The following is an 18,707-nucleotide window of genomic DNA, read 5'->3' as shown; positions in this document are numbered from 1 at the left end:
AGATCTTAGATATTCTACCTAAATTGTTAACAAGGAAGTTGATAAGTTGGAAATTAGATGACCATTATACAGCAAATTGAGGAGATCTTTGATATTCTACCTAAATTGTAAATATTCCTAAAATAGTTTCTTTGTCATTTCCTATGATTTTTCATAGTCTGCGTTTGTGTTTGGGTGGAGCAGACACTATCATAATTGGACTGAGTTATATATAGAAAACATATTGAAACTATCCTTAATCATTCCCATTAACATCTCCCAAACTCTCTCTACCAACTTTGCACATATACAAGTGTAAATATCTCAATCTTGAGAGACTTAACAAACTTACCAAAAGTGTGAATCCATGACTTGGCCATCGTTCAGTTACGCCAATTAGATGATGCCTCGAGCTCCACATCCTCTTCCCACCAAGTTGCCGACTGCAACACCATCAGTTTCGGACCAGTTTAAGCTTCTATGCGCATATACAAGAAAGAGACAAAAACAATCTAGACAATGTGCTAAACCTTGTATCCCCTGCGCAGGAACTCGAGTGAGCTTCCTTTCTCTTCTTGTAGTCCCAGAACCTGTAACAGCTCTTCCTTCGTCTGTTTGCATCCACATCAATAAAAGCTTGTTACTTTTTTCCCAGAGATTGGATAAAAAAGACTATATTCAAAAGGTTAAACGCTTTTAGCGCACATACTTCACCCAGCGTGAAACGAGTAGGGCTTTCTGCAACACACGCAAATGAACCATCAGTTTGCTTAAGCATCACCTGCCATGGCCCTGCATTTTTTTTCCATATCAGATATGGATAGAGAAAACACTCTCTCATGTTCAGGACACTGGAATTGAGAATGATTATGCAAATCTGATAGAGAGACTGAGACAAGCATCACATCATGCTTAGTGATCAAGGAAGTCACAATACAAATAGGTACAGCTATGATATATATTGTTTTAGTCTTGTAAAGAATAGTCTAGCATTTACCAGGATATTGTCGAAAAAGTGCTCCGTTGTAGTTCAACACAAATGGTGCCACTGCCACTGTCTTAGCCAAGCAACACAAACAACTATTATGCTGCTTCATTTCTGTAAGCAGCCAAGAAAGGTCCGCTAAGAAAATATCATCCTAATTGTATAGTACCTTTGAATACTCTCTGGTTCGGATATAAAAGACGGGAATAAATTGAGAAAGAAACCGGTAGTGCAGATCTTTAGGGGGAAAGCCAAGAAGCCCTAGGTCAGCACTGCACTAAAATTCAATTGTCACCACAAGTGAGGAAACCGAGAGAGATTGAGTTACGCAAAAAACTGAGATCTCAATAGTGATAATACCGCAAAGTATCTAGCTCAAGATTGAACAGAAGAGCTGGGGTTGAACTGGCAAAGGTTTCCTGCAAGTATAGACCAACAACTTACAGAACTATATAGAAGGCACAAAGAAAATTTAAAAATGACCATAGACAGTGAATATATCTAAACCAAGTTCCATGTAACGATAAGAAAAGATAAAAGGATTCAATACCACAAACTTCTCTATGAAAGAGAGTTCCCGAGTGCTGCAATTGATAAATATATAAAGGGTCGGTGGCTCCTTGGGCTCCCAAGTTCCTGTAGGAACACATAATCCTCATGACTAAAATGCAATAATCCATCTGTTAAAATAAGTAAAAAGGACAGTTTTAGCTATACCTTCGTTTTCATCTTCAAAATCAAAGTCCAGGGTACTCCTTATGGACCTAAAGAAATTGGTGACAGAAGTACCAGGTATATCATCTAGAGAGCCAATACTTATGCCATCAACCTGATGAGACACTCACAAATAAGCCGTTGTTAAGATCCAAGTGTTCAATATCTTATTCCTAACATGTGCAAAAACTTGCAGCAAAGTGGAAGTTCTATTTGTACCGAATCAAATGCCGCTTTGAAGCGTTGCGAAGCCCTGCGCTTCTCAGGCTTGTCAGGAAAAACCTGGAACATGTTTGATCATTCATAGGTCAGAAGAACCAAATAAAAAGGATGAGTAATATATAGAGTAATGAAGGAGAAAGATTACAATGCATGCTCTGGTCTCGATTTTCTCCTGAAGTTTGCGAACAACAGTCACGGCCAGTTGTATATTAGCATCAATAAAGTCGTCTGAAGAACCCTATACAATGTTTGCAAAACCAACACAGTTAAAATTTCGCTAAAAAACTAAGTCACAATGGTAACAAGTTAAAAAAAGCTTACCTTGTAAGAAGAAATGCTACTGGGTAAAGGTCTACACATGAACAAAAAGAGCCAAAGAAGCCATTAAAATCACGAACCCAGAGCACAAAATTCAGATAATTGAGATAGAGTAAGAGCAGGGAGATTACGGAAAATCGATTTCCAAACGAGATTTTGAATCCTGGAGAGCGAAAGCTAGAGAATTGGCGGCGTCAGTGGCTAGAACCTCGTATGATTTGGGCTTATACAAGGGAACACCTCTCCTAGGATCGGAATTAGAAGAAGTAGATGAGATTGCGCCGCCGCTGTTTGCGGTGGCTCCGCATCTGATTCTGCTGGTTAGAATCGAAGGAGAAGAGAAGAGCGCCGGTAACATCGCAATCGCCATAGCCATTTTTGCTCTCTCTCTCTCTCTGTGTTTAGACGGTAGTGATAACACTGGCTACAGTCTAATCTGCACAACCTCATGACACGTGGCTAAATCCTGTTATCTTCCCTTAACCGGATTGAACCGGAATTTGATTGGCAGTTATCAAATCGGTACTTTTACAACAAGACGACGACGTTAAAGGGTCCAGAGACGGTTGCTAACGGCGTCAAATATATTGCATGCTATTATCCACTGCGGTAGAGCTCAGGACTACTTCTCTTGACAACCGCTGATCTCAACTTGGTCTAAACCTCATCGACGGCTGTGATTACTTTTATATCAGAGTTCCAGAGCTGAGAAACTCTCTCTATAACAGAATCCAAGCGCCATTTAATTTGAGTCTTCTTTTTTAACTACTTTTACTCTGTTTCTCTCTCTAACTGAGAAACTTCTCACTTTCCCGAGAAAATTTAATTTTCTATCAGCTCCGAGAAAATCTTCAACAGAAGAACGAGAATGACGAAACGGATTGATTCTTCTCTTCTCTACACGGCGCTCGTAGTGCTTCTTCTTCTTGGAGTAGTTCATCGCTCTAATGCAAGGCCACGCGTTAATCGACGTAAGTTTCCGAGAAAATTTCTGTAGAATCTCATGTTAATGCTTGAAACATCATAATCTTTGGCGACGAAGAAGTTTTTGATGAGGTTTCTTTGATTTCCTTGTATCGCTTTTGAGTAATAGCAAGAAAACGATGATCGATGTTTAGCTTATCCCTAATTTGATTTTGAGATTCTTCTCTTTCATTGTTGTTTCTTACTGTTGGAACCTTCGTTGCAGCTCCCGGTTTCATGCGATTCATATCGAACGCAACTGATTTTGCGTCGGAGGATTACTACGATTACATAATCGTCGGAGGAGGAACGGCGGGATGTCCACTAGCCGCCACACTTTCGCAATCTTTCCGAGTTCTTCTGCTAGAACGCGGTGGCGTTCCCTACAACAGACCTAACGTGATGTCACACGACGGTTTCTTGACCACTCTCACTGACGTCAACAATTTCGACTCGCCGGCTCAGTCTTTCATCTCTGAGGAAGGAGTTCCTAACGCGAGAGGTCGTGTTCTTGGAGGAAGTAGTGCGATCAATGCTGGATTCTATAGCCGTGCTGATAAACAGTTCTTTGAGAATTCGGGTCTTGTTTGGGATCTGAGTAGTGTGAATCAGTCTTATGAGTGGGTTGAGAGAGCGATTGTGTTTAGACCTCAGCTCAGGACTTGGCAAACTGCAATTAGGGATGCGTTGCTTGAAGTTGGTGTCCATCCGTTTAATGGCTTCACCTTGGAGCATAAAGTGGGGACTAAGATCGGAGGTTCCACGTTTGATCGTACTGGGAGGAGACACAGCTCTGCAGATCTTCTCAGATATGCAAGGAGTTCCAACATTAGAGTTGCAGTTTACGCAACTGTAGAGAGAGTATTGCTTGCTTCATCTCCTAGTGTCTCAGGTTCCAACGTTTCTGCGATTGGAGTGGTTTACCGTGATCAGCTGGGACGTTTCCATCACGCATTGATACGGGACAGAGGAGAGGTGATACTGTCTGCTGGTGCACTCGGTAGCCCACAGTTGCTTTTTCTTAGTGGGATTGGTCCAAGGAGTTATCTTTCAACTTGGGGGATCCCTGTGGCTCTTGACCAGCCTCATGTGGGGGATTTTGTGTATGATAACCCGAGGAATGGTATCTCCATTGTTCCTCCGGTTCCAATGGAGAACTCACTGATACAAGTCGTGGGTGTTACTGAGGATGGGGCTTTTCTGGAGGCTGCTTCGAATGTGATTCCGTTTGCATCGCCTTTACATTCTGTGTTCATCAGAGCTCCAGCTTCTCCTTTGTACGTCCCTGTGACAACTATAATGGAAAAGATCCTAGGTCCAGTGTCTATTGGTTTACTAAGGTTGGCGTCAACGGATGTGAGGATTAACCCAGTTGTTAGATTCAACTACTTCAGTGATCCACAGGATCTAGAGAGATGTGTCAATGGGACTAGGAAGATTGGAGAAATACTCAGGAGCCGAGCTATGCAGGACTTTATGATAAGGGAATGGTTTGGGAACCGTAGGTTCAGGTTTGTTGGAGCTCCATTGCCTGTGGACCAATCAAATGATCTTGTGATGGCAGATTTCTGCAGACGAACTGTGAGCACAATCTGGCACTACCATGGAGGCGCTGTTGTAGGAAAAGTAGTGGACTCTGATCTCAAAGTCATTGGTGTTAATTCTCTTAGACTCGTGGATGGATCAACCTTCAATATCTCTCCAGGGACTAATCCTCAGGCTACCTTGATGATGCTTGGAAGGTAAGAAGAAACCATCAAAGTGTATACTCTTCGAAACTGTATCAGTCCTTTTTGACCAGACTTAAAAACAAATTTCATTGGCTTTAATTGCAGGTACATGGGGCTGAAGATGCTGAGAGAGAGGATGAGATAGAAATGATTTCCGCAAGATGGGCTCTTTCGCATTTTCTGGATTAGTTTGCTGATTCTTTTTCTGTTATACGTTCACCTGTAGCTCTCTATCAGATGGTTCTACAGTTAGTTTGTTCATTTTTTCTTTCTATCATTGGACTCCTCGGTTAATTCATGTAATAACGGAGTACAGGAGTTCGTCTATAGTTCATGTAAAAAAACAGGATTGAGATATAATGATAAATGGCCTGATCTTACTTTCAGAGTAACCATTATGGCAAATTTCAAACCTTCCTGTGTCAGAAAGCAGAGGACATGTTCATATAGCATAGTACATACTAGAGCAAACTTAAATATTGATAATGTGAAAACAGGAGGTAATATAATATTCCTCTCATCTTCTTTTTGGCACTATGATGAACACTTTTGGAATTTGTTCCACGTAAATGTTTCTTCTTGAAGTTTTCTGGAATCTCCTAGTTCTTTATGTAAAGAAAGATAAGACAATTAAACACATATCTATCGTCCTCTTACATTGCTGTCCTGGAATCCAATACCTTCCCATGAAGCATGCACGTCTTTTTATATGCGTGTTGCAAAAGCTAAACTCTCAATTCTTGTTCTTCATTGATCTGCAACCTGTTTTAGTTCCAAAAAGCTTCAGCTACATCGAAGAACGAGTTTGATTCTCCATAGATGGTATCAGATTAATAGCAGCTTCCTCTTTGTTGTAAAACTTTGGTTTCTTAGCATCTTCCCTTCCATTGTGTTTACAAAAGTTAGCTGTCATTTAAACAGCAGGACGACTCATGGATCAACAACAACAAGGTGATAAGAATCTGACAGTGTTCGTAGGACCCTGGGGAGGAAATGGAGGAACCACTTGGGATGATGGGATTTATGATGGTGTCCGTGAGATCAGACTTGTTTATGACCATTGCATTGACTCCATCTCGGTGATCTACGATAAGAATGGTAAACCCGCAAAGTCAGAGAAGCATGGAGGTGTGGGAGGCAACAAAACATCAGAGGTATGTTCCTCTATCACTCTGGATTATGTCTCTCTTTAACTTCCTCCCTCAGATTTTGGTTTCTTTTACATGAACCGAATTTCTGCAGATAAAGCTGCAATACCCAGAGGAGTATCTGACTGGCGTGAGTGGCTACTACTGTCCAATGGTTAACAGTGGCACTCCTGTAATCAGATCAATGACCTTCAAGAGCAATAAACAAGTGTATGGACCTTATGGAGTTGAACAGGGAACACCCTTCACTTTCTCAGTCAATGGGGGACGCATTGTTGGTATGAACGGTAGGAGTGGCTGGTACCTTGACTCCATCGGCTTCCATCTATCACGCCCTAAATCAACCAAGATGATCAACAAGCTCCGAAAGAAGATTCACTGGCTCACAAGGATAGTAGCATGATTTAAGCCCTTTGCATAGAATGTAAAACTATACTCTACAAATAAGGATGTTAGATGTATCTTAGTCCATGAGACCAAAAGTGACTGAGCAAAACACTCTTTAATGAACAACTCAAAAGGAAAGCATATCATTCAAATGGTAAAAACTAAAAACACACGAAGGTTTTTTATATAAAGTTATAAACAAAGCATATTTCAAAGTGAGCAATATACACAAATACGCCCGTGTTTGCGGATAATAGAAGCAACAATTCGATAAGGATCGCATGCAAAGTGGCAGGTAATCCAAGCATGAATGTTGGTTAGCGCATTTATCCTCTGGCTTTAAGCTCCGCAAGCCTCCTCGACAAATCATCCTCATCGACTTTCTCCTCAGTCTTAGTAGGAATGGCATGACCAGCAGGCTGAGGAAGCCCCACAGAGACTTCCAAACCATAGTCATCTGCCACCTGCTGCATAAGGCTGTTGACTTCGCCTTCTGGAGTGGACAATGAAGTTGAACCAGCCATAGCATTCTCCATGAACTCAGCTTGGACCTCCATGTTCACAAACTGCTTCTCGAATGAATCCATTGTCTCTGACATCTTCTGTAGATTCCCTGGTGAAGGATACAGAAAACAGATAAGAACCAATATTGTAAACAGCCCCAAGAAATCAAATTACATTTGTGCTCAAATGAACTAAAGATGAAACCTTTCATATATTTCCATATAAACAAAACCTTCCTGATCTATAATCAGAATCATCCTTCAAGTTTACATTACCTCTCTTAACTCTTTTAACTTTTTTTTTTTTGGACAAATCTCTTAACTCTTAACTAATACAACATAAACCATGGTGATCATACATATCCAACCTATCGAAGATAATTCGTATAATTCACAGACGATGAAATACCTGTGGCAAGAGAAGACTCAAGGGATTTGACGATATTGGTCATGGATTTGGTGATGGTGGTCATCTTAGCCTGAGTATCAAGACGAGCAACAACAGCGTCAAGGCGAGAAGCGAGACGGAGATAGTTCATCTGCTCGCTACGCTTACGAATGGCGTTCTCAGCGTAGATCCGAGCACCATCCATATTACCCTTCTCGATAGCCTTCTTCACCTTCAATTTCTCTGCTTTCTCTTCCTTCTCACACTTCCTTGATTGCCTTTGCAGAGACTTTGACGTAAATTTCAAATCGAATATCTGATTCATCAGCTTATCTGTGTTACCCATGTTGGATCAATTCCTCTAGATCAATTCGCTTGGATCTATCGGTAGAAAAATTCTCAAAAACAGAGACTTTAGGGTTTCTCTGTATTTGGGGAAAATATCTCGACGCGTTGATGTTTGAAGAAGAGGGGAGGAAGGAAGCTAAGTCAAAATCGGAATTGACCGGTTCAATCGAAATGTCGGTCATTACCCGGTTTGATTTATATATCATGGTGATAATAAACAGTCACACACACAAGGCACGCGTGTCAAAAGTGACTCAGCACCGTCCGATGTGTCACTCTTTTTTACACGATGGATCAATCATCATCTGCGTGCCAACTCATAGCAAAATTAAAGTATTTTGGATTGTTTTGCATGTAATTTCTTTCCAAAATTCAATCTAAGTTTCAAATTCAAACCCCAAATGCTTTTGTCTTGTCTCTTCCATTTCCCAGAAACGTTTTTTTGAAGTAATGGAAGATTCAAATTCGTGAGAGATACGTAGTAAATTAGGTCCTTTTCGTGGAATGTTGGAATCGAATTCTTGATTTTTGCAGTGTTCTGACTTAAAACCCTGATCCCCTTTTGTGGCCCAGAAACCGGAAAATTAGATTAATTACAGAGGAGAAAAGTAGTTCAGAGGAAAAAAAGTGAATAAAGGTGGATTCTTTGGTGAATACACATTTGGGCATTTTGAGTCAGATCTTAGAAAAAGGAAGCTTTCCAGCTACTGAGAAGAAATCTCAAAATTCTGCTTGTGTGATAGGGTTTTTGGAAATGAATGGGAGTAATGGGGAGGAGCGAGTTGTTCACGAGGTTGCAATGGTGGTTCCTAAGAGGGTTCTGGAAGAAGAAGAAGGAGACTGTGTTGAGGTTTTGGTGACTGAGCTAAGGAAGAAAGGGATGGTTGTTGATAGAGTCGTCGGTCTTGCTCATGAGTTTCTCAAGGTCGGTCTTTCTTTGCCCAATTTACTTGTAATTTTGTGACCAAATAGGGGTTTTCAGGTGTGAAAGTCTTTGATTTTTCATACAAAATTACTTATCTGAAAGTCAAGTAGAATTGAGTTTTGTTTGATAAAACTTGCTATATTATGTCTAGGATTCAACAAATTGGGAACTTTAAACGAAGTATCTAGTGAAGTTTCTTTCCTTATTTAGCTTTAAATCTGTAAAATACTTTGACGTTTGAAGAGTGTTTTGCTATTATGAGAGTGATGTTTGAGATAACAGCAATTCAAGTATCTCTTTAGGTAGCAGCTCCTTCGGAGATCTTGGGCAATGCAGCTGCAGAGCTTCATATACGCAAACCTACTCGTCTCGGTAAATACTACTGTTTACTCGTATCGCAGATATTTCCTCATTTTGTGTTTGTCTTAAGTTTGATGGTTATCTCTCACTTCAGGAATTGATCTTCCCTTTGAGATGCAAGGGTCTGAGGCTTTCATTCGGCAACCTGATGGGTTATTATTCAGCTGGTTTGAACGTTTTCGGTGCTATCAACATCTTATTTATGGAATTGTAAGTTCCATCTCTCTAAAACATCTGTCTTTATCGTGAATTTAACTATTAACTCAATTTTGATTGCGTTAGTGTGTCAGTTTACAGTGTACTTGATTTATGACATAGCAAATGAACTCTTGAGTTACAGGTAAACTCTGGTGGACACGATGTCACTCTGAAACTTGACGGCAGAGAGTTTTGTTGGACAGCAGGGGAATCATTACTTCGAAGGTTGGAATCAGAGGGCGTCATTAAACAAATGTTTCCTCTTCATGGTAAGCTACTCTGTTATATCTGTTGGGTTACAAGGAGTCTAGACTCTAGATGGTTAAGAATTCTCACAAAAACATTTGGTTGTAGATGAACTCAAGAGAAAGGAACTTCTCCAAAATTGGGCATTAAATTGGTGGAACTGCACAAACCAACCAATTGATCAGATCTACTCTTACTTTGGTGCAAAGGTAGACACTTATAAATATTAATATGATTTATGTAGCAGAAAGGTGTTGATATGAAACTCATAACATAGAAAAATCACAGATTGGAGTCTACTTTTCGTTCTTGGGAATGTATACGCAATGGTTGATATTTCCAGCCTTACTTGGGTTTATAGTGCAGATGGTTGATTTTGGGTAAGTTCTTAACTCTGTTACAAGGTCTTAAGTAAATACTAATAGACATGCCGGCACATCCATCATGCGTTGTTTTCTATCTCTTTGATCAGATCCTTGCAGTTTCTTGCTCTCCCAAGTTTCTTTGTGGGCACAATACTCTGGGCTGCCTTGTTTCTTCAGTTCTGGAAACGTAAAAATGCGGCCTTGTTAGCCAGGTAGGAAACTCCTACACTGATGCATAATTCTGCAACAATTTTAGATTTGTTTTCTATTTTCTGATTTCTTTTTTTTGTGTCAATTCTCTATCAATAGATGGCAGATAAATTGTTTAGTTGGCCCCAGCCAAGGATATAGATTTCTCGGAATGGAATGGAGTTCCCTTCCTTTTCCAAAGGAGCTTATTAAGAATCTCGGAAATGAGAGAGCCAAAGAGAAGGAAGCCTACCAGAGATATGAATGGTTTGCTTATCGCAAGAGGTTTAGGAATGATGTTCTTGTTATCATGAGCATTATCTGCCTCCAACTTCCATTTGAGCTCGCGTATGCTCATATTTTCGAGATTATCACATCTGATATAATCAAGTGAGAGCTTACTCATTTTTTTGTTTACAAGCTTTACCAGTCCCATGTGTTAGCAACTTTGTTACAATCATGACAATTTTCTATGATGGTCTCAGGTACGTATTGACAGCTATCTACCTTCTAATCATTCAGTACCTCACTCGGCTAGGAGGGAAAGTATCTGTCAAGCTGATAAACCGAGAAATCAACGAGAGTGTGGAATACCGAGCTAACAGCTTGATTTACAAAGTAAGAAAAGCATTGTTTTGCAGAGTCACTGTTTCTCTTTTCTAATCATTGCTATGGAAATTTTCGGCATTGCAGGTTTTTGGGCTCTATTTTATGCAGACATATATTGGGATCTTTTATCATGTTCTTTTACATCGAAACTTCATGACACTTCGACAAGTATTGATCCAACGGTTAATAATCTCACAGGTAAAAGAGAGAAGATGCTGTGATAAAAACTTTCCTTTGAGGATGTTGTTACCTGCATATGTTTAAACTACAATTTTTCTGCAGGTTTTCTGGACTTTGATGGATGGTTCTTTACCTTATCTTAAGTACAGCTACCGAAAATATCGAGCTAGGTACGCTCTTTATTCATCTATGCAGCTTATAAAGCGTATGCGCAAAAGTTAGAACTTGCAAGAAATGTCATAACTGCTTCCTTTTTCCAGGACGAAGAAGAAAATGGAAGATGGATCATCAACAGGGAAAATTCAAATAGCCTCAAGAGTGGAGAAGGAATATTTCAAGCCTACATATTCAGCAAGCATTGGGGTAGAACTTGAAGATGGACTTTTCGATGGTAAGAAAAACTTATGAAGTCAATGATCTTTTGTGGTTATGTTTTGATGTAGCTTGCAAATGTCTCAGCTAAAAATTTATTTTGCATTGCAGATTCCCTCGAGCTGGCTTTGCAGTTTGGAATGATTATGATGTTTGCTTGTGCCTTCCCTCTTGCTTTTGCCCTTGCTGCAGTGGTAACGTTACTTCTAGTACTATTTTCTCAATGTCATCCTTAGCTTTTGGTTTTCTTGAAAACTGAATGTATGTCTTACACAGAGCAATGTAATGGAAATAAGAACAAATGCTTTAAAGCTTTTGGTGACACTTCGAAGACCTCTTCCTCGTGCTGCTGCAACAATTGGAGCTTGGTTAAACATCTGGCAGGTACAATGGATAGCAAGAAAATAACGATTTTATATCACTGTTTTTATCTGAGTGAATTGAGTGATTTCTTTCTTCTGTGTTTCAGTTTCTAGTAGTTATGTCCATATGCACAAACTCGGCACTCTTGGTATGCTTATATGATCAAGAAGGCAAATGGAAGATTGAACCGGGACTCGCCGCAATTCTCATCATGGAACATGTACTCTTACTTCTGAAATTTGGACTCTCTCGTCTCGTCCCTGAAGAGCCTGCTTGGGTTAGAGCCAGTCGTGTGAAGAACGTGACACAAGCACAAGACATGTACTGTAAACAGCTCTTAAGAAGCATTTCTGGTGAATTTAATTCCTTGACAAAACCTGAACAAGAACAACAACAAGACTCAGAGCGCTTTTGACCTGAAAGATAAGAAACAAAGAACACCAAAAGGCTCTCACTTTTTGTGTGACAGTTTGATTTTTCGTTGCCACCTTTTGTGCATAGTAGCTGTGTGATAATATCTTGAAGACATTGTATCTTCGGTTTTGTCTATAACACGTTAACTTATGAGGAAATCATTATAATATATATTTGATTTTGTTATGTCCAATGTTTATATTTCAGTGAATTCCACATGTCATTAACAACATATGAAAGTTTCGAACATTTCATATGTTGCAGAAAAAATTAATAAACTTTCTAGTTTTTTTTGGACCGCGAAACTTTCACAATTATGATGAAGTCTTATAAAGATGAAATTATTAGAACAATAATTATCTCTTTTGTGTCAAAGATATGATATAATCTTTACCTTTAAAGATGGGATATTTTTGTCAGTTTTCTCCTTTTGAAATTAGTGGAAAATTCTTTTTTGAATGGTAAGGTTACTGAAAATCTTTTCACCTAATCAAATTATTAAACGTTTTTGTCTTTGACGTAGTTTCATTATCGGTTTTATTTGTGAATTGTGATGCTATAATTTAGATAATAGAGATCGCTATACTTAATATAAAAAATATATAATTTATCATATAGAGCATTTCTCAATAATGTCATGCACGTTGTATGTTTTGTTTTTCAAAATTACCATCACAATTTAAAAAACAATATAAACTTTTAAATTTAGAAGGGATAATTTTAAAAAGTGTAGGAAAATAACCACTTACTAAATTTTAATATCCATTAGATCTTTAGGATTATATGATACTGAAAAGAATCAGCACAATAATATTTAGAAACACCACCAGTTAATTTTTTTTTGGCAAAACTAATAATTTATTTTCTAAAAGTCAAATTAGTGGAGACAGTAAGCAACAGGGAAAAAACATAAAAGAGACGTAAATCATCAAAAGGTTTTTGAAAAAAATAAAATAGAGAAAATTGGAGCAGCAAAATAAAATGGTGCAATAACATTTCATAGACGACGATTGATTTAGTTGATTTTCGCCGCGTCATGTATTAAAGACACAGCGTCGTGGCCTATGCATGCAGTCACTCAAAGGTGTATAATAGAAAGATCATTTAGAATTTCCTTTAGAGAAAGTATATACTATAGAAAGATCTAGAATACATGTTAAGGTTAATTACATATTTATAGTGTTTCATAATCTAGATGAATACAAATCTCTATAATATCAATAACATATATTTACCATATCTTCAATATCTTCTAGATCCTTCTATGTATACGAGTACACAATTTTCAATACATATAAATATATGAATGTGATTAGTGTTTATTATTGTTCTACGTTGTTATCCATCCTAAACCGATCGAATTACTAATTTAACTTCTAATGTTGTCGTAATGATATAAACTTAAGTATATTAATACAGTTCAAATTTCAAATATATGTATGTTTACGCGTGATATACTTAATAGAAATTCGCGTGATTTCAGATTTGCTAAGCACACACTTCAAAATGTCGTATACGTTAGATGTTTAACTATTACAGTATTAATTCCCAATTATTATTAGATCCTAGAATATTGGATCGTTTTCGACAAAAAAAAAAAAAAATGAAGAATATTGGACCGCACGATACTTGGGAACTTGGCATGCAGCTTTAGTAAGTGCGATTAGGATTTTAATGGGACATAGATGGCGTGGCATGTCACAAATAGAAAAGGACGAATTTACTTTTTAAAACTGTTTCACAATCACAAATCAGCGAGTGTCGCTTTTGCATACGAACCGCATATAAAATAATCGTGTACTAAAATGAGAATTTCTATCAAACTTTGGATTCTTCATTTTTTGTGCTAATATAATCAACGGACACAAGGAATATCACGAGCTTATATTCTAATGACGATTCTCGGATCATGTCAGTGTTGTTAGGCTACCGAATAAGTGTATGTGTCAAACTATAATTTGTAAAACATGTTGTAGTGTTTGGAATAACATTTAACTTTCAGAAATCGATGAATCATCATATGATACGTGAGAAGAAAGTATGGAAAAAAAAAAAAGTGTGGCTAGACATGAGACCCTTCCATAAAACTCATAATTCTAAACAGTTTACGAAAATAGCTTGTAATTTGGTCATAACACAACACTTGATTTAACGTGAATAATATATGACGAAATAGAAGGGAATGTTTGCTCAATAAATAAAAATGCATGGTTATCAATGTTCAAAGCAAATGCGAATATCACGTTTGCTAAGTTTCGAAAGCTGACGCGTCATGTATATCACATACTATTGTTATTATGATTACAAGGCAACGTGTTTCTTATAGATCTTTATTTGGTGGCAGCTTATGGTTTTGCCATTGCTCTAGTGTCACGGATCCAACTTTATCTATTTATTGACAACTGTTTTTCTCTACAACATTTGTTGATTATTGACACGCACCTATTTGTTTTTCTTATTTTACATTAATTGTTTTTTTCTTAACTCACCATAGCTATTCGAAGTGCTCATTAAGTATTCAAATACGTTACAAAAGCTTTTTGCTCTTAATCAAAATTTGTGTAAATGAAATTAGTCAAATTTTTAGAGCTAAATATATATAATTCAGTCTTAAACCGTGGACCGTCTGTCAGTTTTTTTTGGTAAAATATGATCTTCTGGTTTTCTTATAGTACAATTAATTGGAAAAATGAGTGTTGAAATCAAATGGATGAAAGTAAACAATGAAAGCCTGTAGCCACCGAAAAAGGCTGCTACTTAATTAGGATATTCTTCTTATTATTGTTAATCTCTGTCCCTCACGATTCCTTGCAAGTGCCTTCCTATCAAGTTCCAATAATCATATCACATAAAATAAAGAAATCTCAAAATAGCATAATGTTATAAGAGTTCATTTTTGCCAAAGAATTAACTACAATGTTAAGATTTTAAAAGAAAACCAACAAAAACTATGTATATATACAATAACAATCAATTTTAAAAAAGTTTCTAGAATATATATTACTAAAACTATAACTATATTGGTTTGAATTATCTAAAATTCCATTCTCTTTTAAATCGTAGATCAAATTTTTATCTGATATAGTACTGCTTTTTAGTTATTTTCTTTGATATTTATTTATTTGAAGTAAGGATATATTTGGGTAACGGAATATTCTTCTCTTATTCCCGCGTTACCTCCTCCTCATCTTTTTTATTAAACCCACCAGGAAACTTCTAAAAAGGCAAGAAATCACCCCAGAGCCCTCACAACCGTTGGATCTCTCTACAAGACTCAAGTTTGACCCGTAAACGTCATCAAATCCAACGGTTCTCAGAATAAAATCAAAAGTATTCTAATTTGTTCTTCTTTTTTTTGTTACCTTGAAGGTAATATTCCATTGGCATCTCCGATAAAATCCCCCATTGTTTCTCTCCATTCATTAGTATAAATACCTAACCACATTTCTATTCTCCTCAATTCACAAACCAACAAGAACTCAAAGAGAGATCCATCAATTAGAATCACTAATTTCTTTAGAAATTTCCTGAGTCATGGCTTACAATAGCAATAGCAATAACAACAACAACAACATTGTCGTTGTTTTCGACTTCGACAAGACCATCATCGACGTTGATAGCGATAATTGGGTAATCGATGAACTTGGCTTCACTGATTTGTTCAATCAACTTCTCCCCACCATGCCTTGGAACACACTCATGGTTTGTTCTACCTTCTTCTCTCATCTGTTTTCTCATTTTCCTTTTGAAATTTCGAATAACTTTTCGGTTTTGTATTCGATTATTATCTTGCAATTTCAATCCTTTATAAAAGCTTTTGTTATCTTGCAATTTTGTTATCGAATAAAACCCTAAATGGAATTGTATAAAATAACAGGACCGTATGATGAAGGAGCTTCATGATCAAGGCAAAACCATTGAGGAGATCAAACAAGTCTTGAGAACAATCCCAATTCATCCACGTGTCGTCCCTGCCATCAAATCTGCACATGATTTAGGGTAATAATCTTCATTATTATTCTTTCTAGTTTTTGTTTGTAACTATCAAATTTTACATGTCTAACAATATTTTTTTTCTATTAAAATATGTCTAATGTTAGACAAAACCCACCATTTCTGATCCGATATTTACGGGTTCGGTTTCAGGTGTGAGCTTAGGATAGTGAGCGATGCAAACATGTTTTTCATCGAGACCATCGTTGAACATCTCGGAATTAGCGAACTCTTCTCTGAGATCAACTCGAACCCAGGATATGTCGATGAACGTGGCACATTGAAAATCTCTCCCTACCACGACTTCACTAAATCCCCTCATAGCTGCTCTTGTGGCACTTGCCCTCCTAACATGTGCAAGGTACTTTTACATTTAATTATATGATCTCTTTTAATTAGCGTTATCAATAAGTATTTTGACAAATGTTTGGGAAACATTGGTATAAAATTAGTTTTGGTCTATAACAAATCAGTCAAAACATGACATCTCTATTGTCCTACTTTGGTCCTTTCTATCTTCTAATATTAAACCATATTTTTACATTTATTTAGGGTTTGATCATTGAGAGGATTCAACAATCTTTAGCTAAAGAAGGGAAGAAGAAAATGATCTATCTAGGAGATGGAGCTGGCGATTACTGTCCAAGTTTGAAACTAAACACTGAAGATTACGTGATGCCACGTAAGAATTTCCCTGTATGGGATCTAATTAGTCAAAATCCAATGCTGATTAAAGCAGCGATTAGAGAATGGACCGATGGCCAAAGCATGGAGATGATATTGATAGGAACGATCGAGGAGATTAGATTGGAGGAAGAGAAGGAGAAGATGTTGACTAGTGCGGAGAATAATTGCAAGATGCAGACCATCTCTATCGGGATTAATAATGTTCATCATGAACCAATATTGCCTCGTGCTCTTCGTGTGTCTCAGTCTAGTTAGACGTTTTTGAAATAGTGGAGGAAGAAGATTTACAACTGTGGTGTTTCTTCTTCCTCATATATGCATAATTTGTAGTACGTACGATTCCAAAAAGATTGAATTTATCCTAAATTAATATTGTATGACGATGAAATTGCAAGAAGATTGCGATCTTTGTTTTTATTAGTTCTTCATTGGTTGATAATTCGAAGAAAAAGAAGAATTATGGAGTTTTGTTTGATAATTATATAATTTCTTGAAGAATGAACCTCGTCTAATATTACGCTGTTTTGTCATTCATTTTTCACGTGTGTTTTGTCACCCTAGAAAGTAGTTAACAAATCTATCATAATTTATAAGTTCATAAATCGCAATTAACAATTGGTTTTCTTGATGTTCCAAATCCAAATTTATAGAAGCCACGTGAGCCATGCGGTCCCAAATATCCAAATACAGACAGATTCGTATTTCGAATCATCTGACACGAATATTCTTCATGGTGTTGCAATGACGATACGTGTATTCGTTTTCTTCATGGTTTCAAGAAATTTTGTAACAAATGCTGAAAGATGATGCACCAAGTTTCTATCAAAAAAATTGGACTGACTTTTATTTTTGACAGCCAGCATTTTTCTACTGATCTATATATAATTTAACTAGATATACATAGATTATTTTATATTCGAATGTTTACTTTTACTTTACATATAATTGAACTCATACTGTAAATATCAATAACACTTCCATCTAACTTAAGTGACTTCTAATTTTCAAAATTAAGAAAAATCCAAGCATGAAATTTTTCATGAAACGTGAAAGTATAGAGAAAAGAGTAATAATCAATTAACTTCAGTGCCGATAGTATATAAATTTGGGATAGCTGCCGAAAGCAAACAAATATATATAGTTGGGTCGGATCATTTCAGGGATTTCCTTATATAATAATTACTAAGCCCATTATAGCCCATAGTTTTATATACACACCTCACATTCCACACAAACACATCCGTTGAACAAATAATCGGCCCATTTATGGCCCATTATATACACCACACATGACATTTTCAACACAAACACTTTCAGGTCGGAGAAGCCGTGGAAATGACGGCGAGATTCTGTAGATTCGACTTAACGACCGTATCCACAAACATCCTTGTATCTTCTTCCGTGTTACCTTGTGGTATATCAACAATGTAAGACTCCAATACCACACTATACACTCTCTTCTTCTTATCCTTTTCCAAGACGACGAACTCGTTGACCGATGTAACCGACCGGTAATTATTTAACCGGTGTTCTCCTCCAAGAACACGAAAACTCAAGATTCGTTTCTCTTCGTCAAGAACTTCGAGTATCTCAACGCTTGTTGACGCTGGAAGACCAGAGACCACGCTAACTTCCCTTATAGTCCCAACTTTAATCTCTTTGATGCCGTTACCGTTAACTCTGATGGTGCAACTCTTGATGAAGTGTTTGTATTTGTTTGGATTGGCGAAGTCGCGGACGAATCTCCATATGGCATGTGCCGGTGCGTCTACACGGTGTGCTATGAGTGATGTGCACGTGTTTGGCGATCTTGGGAACGTGTGGTGTGTTCGGATGATGGAGTCTAGTGTTGAGAACTCGTCCTTTGTTAATCCGTATGGTGTTGACGATGATGTTGTTGTTGTTGATGATGATGATGGATCATGGATTGGAGCAAGATTCATGGTTTTGGGTGTACTTTAATTTTGAGAAGAAAATTGTGTACGAAACTAGGACTAATTCTCTTGACATACGTATATATATAGATATATAATGTGTTATGACTAATATTTGGAGTTGGGCTGCACGAAAATGCCTTTGTCATTTGGCTTTTTAGAAAATTGGGTGTACAAGTGTGAACGT

At 37.4% G+C, this 18,707-nt stretch overlaps 7 protein-coding genes and 1 long non-coding RNA gene across 10 annotated transcripts; 5 read left to right on the top strand and 3 right to left on the bottom strand.

Moving 5' to 3' along the window:
- Positions 1 to 59: 59 nt before the first annotated feature.
- Positions 60 to 2,651, bottom strand: LPA3 (Low PSII Accumulation 3). Its single transcript, NM_105964.5, has 12 exons — positions 2,350 to 2,651; positions 2,222 to 2,252; positions 2,046 to 2,138; positions 1,898 to 1,960; positions 1,682 to 1,793; positions 1,515 to 1,600; positions 1,325 to 1,383; positions 1,134 to 1,236; positions 977 to 1,037; positions 689 to 771; positions 510 to 590; positions 60 to 422 (listed from the first exon to the last, which is right to left on the bottom strand). The coding sequence occupies exons 1-12, from the start codon at positions 2,592 to 2,594 to the stop codon at positions 363 to 365; spliced, it is 1,077 nt and encodes a 358-aa protein (NP_565054.1). The 5' UTR covers positions 2,595 to 2,651; the 3' UTR covers positions 60 to 362.
- Positions 2,652 to 3,086: 435 nt separating this feature from the next.
- AT1G73050 (Glucose-methanol-choline (GMC) oxidoreductase family protein) lies at positions 3,087 to 5,056 on the top strand (the record flags this gene model as incomplete). Its single annotated transcript, NM_105963.1, has 3 exons — positions 3,087 to 3,189; positions 3,408 to 4,923; positions 5,017 to 5,056. 3 exons carry the CDS (start codon positions 3,087 to 3,089, stop codon positions 5,054 to 5,056), a joined length of 1,659 nt encoding a protein of 552 aa, NP_177448.1.
- A 602-nt stretch (positions 5,057 to 5,658) lies between these two features.
- On the top strand, positions 5,659 to 6,561 carry AT1G73040 (Mannose-binding lectin superfamily protein). Its single transcript, NM_001334562.1, has 2 exons — positions 5,659 to 6,065; positions 6,154 to 6,561. The coding sequence occupies exons 1-2, from the start codon at positions 5,844 to 5,846 to the stop codon at positions 6,460 to 6,462; spliced, it is 531 nt and encodes a 176-aa protein (NP_001319369.1). The 5' UTR covers positions 5,659 to 5,843; the 3' UTR covers positions 6,463 to 6,561.
- Positions 6,499 to 7,858, bottom strand: VPS46.2 (SNF7 family protein). The gene is made up of 2 exons (NM_105961.3): positions 7,359 to 7,858; positions 6,499 to 7,059 (listed from the first exon to the last, which is right to left on the bottom strand). Exons 1-2 carry the CDS (start codon positions 7,681 to 7,683, stop codon positions 6,773 to 6,775), a joined length of 612 nt encoding a protein of 203 aa, NP_565053.1. The 5' UTR covers positions 7,684 to 7,858; the 3' UTR covers positions 6,499 to 6,772.
- On the top strand, positions 7,039 to 7,581 carry AT1G09363. The gene has a single exon (NR_139611.1). It is a non-coding gene; the product is annotated as an other RNA (long non-coding RNA).
- Positions 7,859 to 7,960: 102 nt separating the features above from the next.
- On the top strand, positions 7,961 to 12,125 carry AT1G73020 (anoctamin-like protein). Of its 3 annotated transcripts, none has more exons than NM_001334561.1 (16): positions 7,961 to 8,322; positions 8,429 to 8,610; positions 8,913 to 8,982; positions 9,065 to 9,180; positions 9,311 to 9,437; positions 9,523 to 9,623; positions 9,703 to 9,794; positions 9,887 to 9,991; positions 10,089 to 10,358; positions 10,454 to 10,586; positions 10,662 to 10,775; positions 10,860 to 10,927; positions 11,018 to 11,148; positions 11,241 to 11,323; positions 11,406 to 11,513; positions 11,599 to 12,125. In NM_001334561.1, exons 2-16 carry the CDS (start codon positions 8,440 to 8,442, stop codon positions 11,905 to 11,907), a joined length of 1,998 nt encoding a protein of 665 aa, NP_001320486.1. In that variant the 5' UTR covers positions 7,961 to 8,322; positions 8,429 to 8,439; the 3' UTR covers positions 11,908 to 12,125. The 3 variants fall into 3 exon arrangements, with proteins under 3 accessions (NP_001320486.1, NP_177445.2, NP_001185388.1); NM_001198459.1 differs by having other exon boundaries at positions 8,067 to 8,334; positions 11,599 to 12,087; NM_105960.5 differs by having other exon boundaries at positions 7,961 to 8,610.
- Positions 12,126 to 15,272: 3,147 nt separating this feature from the next.
- Positions 15,273 to 17,093, top strand: PS2 (inorganic pyrophosphatase 1). Its single transcript, NM_105959.3, has 4 exons — positions 15,273 to 15,608; positions 15,784 to 15,905; positions 16,053 to 16,260; positions 16,452 to 17,093. Exons 1-4 carry the CDS (start codon positions 15,441 to 15,443, stop codon positions 16,839 to 16,841), a joined length of 888 nt encoding a protein of 295 aa, NP_565052.1. The 5' UTR covers positions 15,273 to 15,440; the 3' UTR covers positions 16,842 to 17,093.
- Positions 17,094 to 17,652: 559 nt separating this feature from the next.
- PYL3 (PYR1-like 3) lies at positions 17,653 to 18,638 on the bottom strand. Its single transcript, NM_105958.3, has one exon. It carries the CDS (start codon positions 18,527 to 18,529, stop codon positions 17,900 to 17,902), a length of 630 nt encoding a protein of 209 aa, NP_177443.1. The 5' UTR covers positions 18,530 to 18,638; the 3' UTR covers positions 17,653 to 17,899.
- Positions 18,639 to 18,707: the final 69 nt, after the last annotated feature.

This window comes from Arabidopsis thaliana (assembly GCF_000001735.4).
Source record: "Arabidopsis thaliana chromosome 1 sequence".
Lineage (NCBI taxonomy): Eukaryota > Viridiplantae > Streptophyta > Magnoliopsida > Brassicales > Brassicaceae > Arabidopsis > Arabidopsis thaliana.
Note: the sequence above shows the minus strand (reverse complement) of the source record. Positions and strands in the feature narration are given on the sequence as shown.